General features: G+C 38.7%; 1 protein-coding gene across 1 annotated transcript; it reads right to left on the reverse strand.

Moving 5' to 3' along the window:
- Positions 1-2105: 2105 nt before the first annotated feature.
- On the reverse strand, positions 2106-3053 carry LOC132833571 (olfactory receptor class A-like protein 4). Its single transcript, XM_060851938.1, has one exon. The coding sequence runs from the start codon at positions 3051-3053 to the stop codon at positions 2106-2108; it is 948 nt and encodes a 315-aa protein (XP_060707921.1).
- Positions 3054-8534: the final 5481 nt, after the last annotated feature.

Consider the following 8534-nt stretch of genomic DNA (forward strand, 5'->3'; position numbering starts at 1 on the left):
GATTTTACAACATCAGATATAGACAGCTGTTCACACAAACTACTGTACTCAGTGATTAACACAAGAAACTGTTTACAGTGATATCCACGTTCCACTGAAAGAAGTGGCTCCTCTATTTAGCCTATTTCTCTTCATCCAGCCTCCCTTTTGATTTGCTTCATTCACAGTATTGGCTTTACCAGAAATGTTTCCCAGGCTCTATCTACTCATTGACATATTGCCAAGTACCCTTTATGTGCGTTTGTCCACTCCACTATGGGCAGCACAACCTAGTCTCACACTGCCCTCTTAGAATATCCATCCCTCCACTTGCTCGTGAAAACAGAGATTGGGGAAGAACTCCATTTCTGTTCCAACCTACTGTATTGCTCCCTATCAACACACCAATAGACAACTTAATAGAGGACTTGATAGAGCTCTGCAGAGTAATGAGGAGTTATGAGAGAGTGGGGGACTGTCAGTGAGATTATCATGAAAGAGCACATATTTCAGATTATCACAAACATCATTCAAAGGAAGGCTAGCATGAAAACCTTCTTTACAGAAAGGTCGAGCACAGACTCTTCTGGTGAATCCAGAAATACTTTTAAAAGGCAGTTAGATGGCTACTTGAAAAAAATGGGAATATGGGGAGTGAACAGGTTTGGACTACGTGACTCATCTGGGGTAAAAGAAAACCATCTCTCCTTGATGTTGGCATTACCATTGCAAAATATTGTACCGTCAACTACCTGGGATTACTATTGACCAGAAACGGAACCATCCATGGCTACAATGGCTACAAGAGCAAATCAGAAATTGTATAATGCTCTGTGCTTGCCTGAATGTGTGCAGGTCCATCAACACAATGAGCTCAACACCATCAGGATTCTGGTTGGCCAGCATCCTATACACCACCTGAAACATTTATTGCCTCCACCACTGATGCTCAGTGGCAGTAGTCTATACAAATCTTGACCTGTACCATCCACAAGAACAAGAGTACAAAACACTTGGGAACCACTACCTTATTCATGCTGACCTCCCCCTAAGCCACACCATCTTGACTTGGCTGTCAATTGGGCTACAGCTTTTCACTATAATTATAAACATTATGAATGAGGAAATAGGTGTACATTAGAGTTTGCAGATGACACTATGTTGCAGCGTAGAATAAGTAGTGTAGGTGAGAATTGAAAATTATAAATGGACATAGATAAATGAGTGAATGGGATTATGGCAAATGAAATTCAGGATATGTGTGAGCTTGTCCACTGTGGACTAAAGATAGATAAATTAAGTATTTCCTGAGAAATTTGGGGAAGATAATGAACCTGTATATTCATATCCACACACCACTTAAGGTTAGGACATAGTCACTGAAACCAATGCAGGGGACTAGTAGCATATTGGTCTTTTTCCTCAAGATGGCTGGAATACAAAGATGAGGAGGTTTTACGATAGTGGTATAAAGTCCTGGTTAGAACCTATCTAGAGCATTTAGTTTTGGGTGCTGCATTACAACAAGAATACAATTGCTATGGAGGCCTTGTAGTACATATTCACCAAAATGATTACAAAGCTAAAAAGATGGGTTGCATTAGCCTGGCTTGTATTGAATGGAAATCTGATGGAGGTGTTTAATGTAATTCAAGGTTATCACTGAGTAGAAGTTGGTCATATAGAGAAGGTCTTAGAGATCGAGGACATTTTGCTCCAAATGTTTTTGGATGCTGGGTTGGTCAAAGCTTTCAGAAGTGAGATTGGTTTATTTTTGTTATGTTGGGATGGAAGGGATATAGAGCGATGGGGTTGAACTACAGATCAGCCATTATTGACTGACAGCACAAGTTCAAGAGGCTGAAAGGTTTCTTCTTATTGCTAGGTTTTTAACGCCTTACAGAGTTATAGGATGGGGCCTAGTGGTCCAGACAATAATTTTTAGAAACATCCAAGGGCATATGTTGATTGTAGACATTTTATAAGTAAGATATAGGCTGTCAGCAAAACTATCTCACAATTCCAAAGCAATAGCCATTAAATCATAATATTTGGAAAAGGTCCTGGAAATTCATATACTTTAAGTAGCTATTTCTTTGCATTTTGACTATTTCTGAAAAAGGAATTCACTTATGTCGTGTGGGAGTCAGCCATCCACACTTCAGAATGAATCCTATTTTCTTCCTTAATTTGGTGTGTCCAGTTGCCACCACCAGTGGGTAGAACCCCACAAATCCCGAGGCTGAGAACCTGGCGATAATTAGCATGTAGCGTGTCGAAGGGCTACCCCTAAAATTATAATAATTTATTGAAAATACATGGGTTCCCCAAGAGAAAATGAACAGCAAAATGAGATATAGGATGGTCTTAGCGGCTTTCCATTCAGAATTGATGTGGCTACTAGAGAATTGGACATCCTGGGTTTTCCTGTAGTGCTTGTAGAGAAATAACAAGGTGGCAGTGTTAGTAAATATCATTAGACCAATGGGGATTATTTCGTGTATTACAACAGAGACCATTGCGTATGCAAGACCACTAGTTTCATTTGGAAATGTCCACACACAGCCAAGTAAAGGTCTGATTGTGCTACTGATCACCATTAAGTTATTGGTAGTGTTGTTCTTGGAGTTGGATGAGTATGGCAGGGCGAAACTTGAGTAGAGCAAGCTCAAAGCCCACTCTATCACCAGGGCATTCACAACCTTCCTCCTCTCTTGTAACCTTTCTAACATGCTCCGGCTTGTTCTGATTGTAATAAAGTGGAACAGGCTCAGACTGAGGGTGACCCAGATACTTGCTGACCTCAGCCAGGTCCAGATAAACATCATCAACCTGCAGCCCGGGTCAGAGAAAAAAACAGATTGTCCAGCGTCAAACGTCAGAAGCAACGTGTTCCTGGTCAGAGAAAGCATCAGGTTGGCAGCTGCAATGTTCATCAGGATGAGGTCAGAGGAGTTGAGGTAACGGTTTTCCCGAGTGGAGTCAGCAGCAATCCAGATAACCAGAGCATTTCCAAAAATCCCACAGGATACAAACAAACCATATACAAAAACCTGTACAGGATGTTCAGCCATGTCACATCAAAACTGCATTTAAAGGAGATCACTGAAAGAAAACAGACATTGTACAATATAAATATAATAATCTCAGAAAGGAAGTAATTCTATTAAATCTTTAAAATTTAAACTCTTAAAAAACTGATTTGCTTTCAAATCAATTTGAGGATTATTTTGTCTATTCTTTATTATTGTTCTCTGAATAGTAAATTCTGAATAAAGCCTGATTCCTATTTCATGTCCTAAATGAAGACCTGTTCACTTGAGGATTGTGCTTGTCATCATGAAATTGCACAGGATGTCTGTCCCCAGTCCATTGGTTTTCAAACCTATGAGCTTGTTTACAAATTCCTGCACATTCTTATGTCTCTACTCACATCATTACTTCTTCTAGCCTAACTCTACACTCCTTCCAGTTCATTTTGATGCCATTGTGTTGAGCAATCATAAACCCTTGCACCCTCCCTTCTGGGTGACCTTATGGAGGTTTATAAAATAATGAGGGGCAGAGATAAGGTGAATAGCAAGGGTCTTTTGCCTAGGACGTGTATTTTTAAGGTGAGAGGAGAACATTTTAAAATGAACATAAAGGGGAAGAATATAAAAGAACATAAACCACAAAGTATAGTTCATATGTGTAGTGAACTTCTTGAGGACATGGTGGATGCAAGTATAGGCATAACATTTATAAAACATTTGAATAAGTACATGAATAGGAAAGACCAAACGCAGGCAAGCAGGACTAGTTAATTTGGAAACATGGTTGGCATGGACTAGTTGGACCGAAGGGTCTGTTTCCATGCTGTATGACTCTATGACCGCTCTCCATAAGACCATAAGACATAGGAGTGGAAGTAAGGCCATTCGGCCCATCGAGTCCACTCCGCCATTCAAACATGGCTGATGGGCATTTCAACTCCACTTACCAGCGTTCTCCCCGTAGCCCTTAATTCCTCGAGACAACAAGAATCTATCAATCTCTGCCTTGAAGACATTTAGTGTCCCAGCATCCACTGCACTCTATGGCAATGAATTCCACAGGCCCACCACTCTCTGGCTGAAGAAATGTCTCCGCATTTCTGTTCTGAATTGACCCCCTCTAATTCTAAGGCTGTGTCCACGGGTCCTAGTCTCCTCGCCTAATGGAAACAATTTCCTAGCGTCCACCCTTTCCAAGCCATGTATTATCTTGTACGTCTCTATTAAGTCTCCCCTCAATCTTCTAAACTCCAATGAATACAATCCCAGGATCCTCAGCCGTTCCTCATATGTTAGACCTGCCATTCCAGGGATCATCTGCTCGTCACCGTCTCCTCCTCTATCTGCCTTTAAAAGCTAACAAAGAAGTTTACTGTCTGATCCCAATTCCCCAACACCTCTTATCTGAAAACAGTGTGGGATGATTTGAAATATTGGCAGTGATGCTTGGCTCTCATTTTCATCTACATGCTATAAATATGTTCAATTGGAGTGTAAAACCATAAATGTATCTGGGGTAAGTAACAGTAGTACATACTCTAGTCAAGTTAATGTGAAACTACTTGCTACATTTTCGCAGGATATAATAACATCATCTTGAAGTACCCAGGGAAGGAAAGCAATGTAAAGAACTGAAACAGCTGAAGATTAAATTGCTAAACCACATTTTTTAGTTGTTCATCGTGTTCTTATTGAGAAGACCTTCACCTTATTTACTAATCCACCCTATTAAATCAACAATCACATCACCTCACCTCAACAAATATCCTGGAAAATAGCAAAATCCAACACATGGAAATCATGAGTCAAGAGTGTGGTGCTGGAAAAGTACAGCAGGTCAGGCAGCATTAGGGGAGCAGGAGAATCGATGTTGCAGGCAAAAATCCTTCATCAGGTATGAGGCTGTGAGCCCAGGGGGTGGAGAGATAAATGGGAGGGGCCTACATGGAAATCATGGATGTGAAACAAAATCAAAACAAAAACAAAATATTTTAACTTTTCCCTTTTAATGATAATTGAGTTAATATCCCTTTCTTACTGATTCTTACAATTATGAAAATCATTTGTCATCCTTTGTACCCTTTTTAAAATCTTTATATAATTTGGAAAACTTTTAATAGTTTTTCTCTTAACCTTCATCACACTCAGTTTTTGAGGATTTCCTCATGACTAACCTCATAACTATTATCATCTCAGTGAGCTTGTATGAAATGATGCTGACTAAATTTGATTCAAGCTGATGTTTTCCCCTTACTGTTGTATAAGCATGAGATGCCAATCACTGCCAACATGGTTGTGTAGATTTTTGCTGCCACCATCCATTTTTCTGACTGCATTTGCATGACCTACTTGGTCTGGGTGTGGTAGAAGAAAACCATTGAATAGTCTCACAATATGATTGCATTATAGCAATCAGGATGGCTGTTTGTGTTCCTCAAGATCTACAGCTGTTCTGCTTTCCCTACCCAAGTCCTTATGCTATTTTTTGGATGGAAATTAATGCATTTTTCAGTATCAACACTTTCAGAACCCAATACTTATACAATGTCACTCAACAAGACTTTTAACCATAGGTAATATTTATATATTCTTGCATATAATTACATTACCACTACCCATTTCCCTCCAAGACAGTCTAGAAAGTTAATCATTCTTCCAGAATTCTATACCTTAAGAACTGTTTGCCCAAAGATGTACAATTCTATTTTCCATTCAGCCCATCTTAGAAATGAAATCTTCCTTGCAATACTATTTCTCCTGCCATTTCTTCCTAATTTTTTTTTCTTATGTTAAAGCTTTTTTAATTCATCAGTGTCTTAGTGCTGTTTTATTCTCATTATTTTGAAGACTTTTAATCCTCCGGTACATGAATGCTGTTTTGTTTCATATGCTTGAAAGATGTCTTAAAGGCTTATAACTGTGAAGTATAGCAATGCTGTGTTCCTGTAATGCTTTCCCACACTTCTGTAGCTAACTAGAGATTTCCTGCTTTCTGTGGCCAGAGTGGGTGTTTCCTGAATTTACACAGTGACAAGTAAACAATTCCCCTCCTTTTCTATAACTTCGCTGAATAAATCCTGTTATCTGCAGCCTTAAAGACGAATTCCATTTTCTTAATGGCTTTCTCTGGATCATTCACATTGTCTGCGGTGCTTCCAGCAATGCTTGTTTCTTTAACGTCTTCTCTGAATCCCAGTTTCTGTGGCCTACTAAATTCTTCCTGCCTTAACCATTGCTCGAATTATGGGTCTCACTCTTTTTACAGATTCAATCCTCTCCTGATTTTCTTCCCCTGTTAGACTCTGCCTTCTAGTGCTTCTGGGCTGTTCTTTTATCATTTTAATGGGGCTTTGCAATGTTGTCAGTGCTGGGGCTTTAATTTGAATTACATCTTTGATCCTTGATTTCTCTTACTGTAGCTGTGCCTTATGGTGTTGACCCAGTATGTTGGCAATGCTCAGTCTTCAATCTGTAACTGCAACATTTATTTTTAAAAAGGTTTCCCCTTACCCACCAGAAATTTTAGCTTTACTCACAGAGTCTCCAATCTGTTTGATGACTGAATGAACTCCAACTTGGGACCACTCCCACAGACTACCACCATCCAATGCACTCTGTAACAACCTTGGAGTGGCTACTGCACCAGCTGCAGAGAGCTTCTAATTCACAATAGCTGTTGCCATCTCCTACCTGAAAGTTTTTGAAATTCTTTCAGCCTTGATTGCAGATTATGCCTTGTAGAATCTTGCTACAAGTTTGTGTGCTGCAGGCTACTTGATTGTTCAAATTCCTGTGTTGCTGACTGCCCAAGTCGCTCCTAAAGCTGCAAATTTGAAGTGTTTTCTGGGTTGCAGTAATTTGTACCGTTAAATTGAATTCCAGACCACACCATTGCCTATCATGTTATATTAGCATGCTGTGCCAACCACTGCCAAGATGTGGTTGGGTAGATTGTAACCATTATTGCCCTATCTGCCTGAGTCTACAGGGGCACAAGTGTGTTAAAACAAAACCCACAAGTGTGGGTAAAGGCTCTTGTCTTTAAAATGTTGTAGCATATTGCATGTTAGCAATCAGATACACATTACATTCATAAATTAGACATTATTATGAAGACTAAGAGGAGATTGAGGTAATGGTCTTCCTTAAGATCCAACGGCTGTTTTAGCTTTCCTCACCTAAGTTCTTATGACATTATATTGAATACATCTGGATGCAGCTTTTGGGATTAACCCTTTCAAAGCTATTACCTTATACAACATTTACCGTATGCTGAATTTGAAAATCTAAACCCCTCAAGAGGGTCCTCTTGGTTCGAGATCGGTCAAAAGAATCAACAAATATGGTCTATTCAAAAAGCAAGGGTCATTAGTTTATCGAATTAAGGTACCTTGACTCAATTCTATCCAGCATTACAGAGATTGAAGCTTCTGTGTTCCATGGTGAAGTTGCACAACTACATTTGAAAATTACACATTATTTATATGTTATTTTAGTAATAGTACAACCTTAATCACAAGAAAGACCAATCACATGAATAAGGTGATATGATTTACAGTTAATCCAATGACACTTCCTGGGAAAGGATTCTTAATTACAAAATGTCCAATCAACTATAATATGGTGATATGATTGAAGACAGGCTAATCCAATGGTTTTTTTTTAAGAAGGATATCTTATTTATGTAAATTGTCATGCCATGTATCAGTTCAAGGTTAGTTCAAATGGTCAATTGATGTGTCAGTATCCATCTTATGAAAACTCTATTGTCCTCTTATCTTTGAACTGCAACTTAATTCTACAAATCAGCAGTATGTTCAGCAGTATGGTTCACAGGCCATTTTATAGTATTCTTTTAAATTGAGAAACCATTTCGTTATAATAAAAATCTATATATTTTTGTTGCCTAAATTCAAATTTTAGATCCTTATTCCCCCCTTTGGTCATTCTGTGACCACATCATAAATCACAGATCAAATTATTCCAATTCAATGGCAGCAAAAGACTGCCATACTTCCTCTTCCTCCGAAGGGGAACCAAGGGCAGACAATGGGGTTTCCTCATCTTCGTTTAAGTGGAGAAGAAGTATTTTCTGGGTGGAACCAATATTGTCAATATCGGTTAATATTTTAGCAATAATACTTAATTATACCAATACCAACAAAAAAATTAAAACAATAGCACCATTCATAGCCATATTAATTAGCCAGTCGTACCATGAGCCAAAACCCCAATCTCCATCTCCCACACCTTCATTCATTTGGTTGACAAAAGTATGAATATTACCAATATATCTAGTAATGTTTTTGATAAGATCAATGACCCCGCTAATGCACTTTCCTTTAACTATAGTACAAAATGCACCTTCCTTCGCAAGTATGTAATCGGTTTTGTTAGGCAAATAGGCACAATTCTGAAAGCATATCCTTAATTTCTATTAAGGCAGCAACTGTCTCATTTCCCAAAATTGTGAGTCCACAAATGAGATAATTATGGTCTTGATGACTAATAATTCTTAAA

Source organism: Hemiscyllium ocellatum, chromosome 37 (assembly GCF_020745735.1).
Source record: "Hemiscyllium ocellatum isolate sHemOce1 chromosome 37, sHemOce1.pat.X.cur, whole genome shotgun sequence".
Classification (NCBI taxonomy): Eukaryota; Metazoa; Chordata; class Chondrichthyes; order Orectolobiformes; family Hemiscylliidae; genus Hemiscyllium; species Hemiscyllium ocellatum.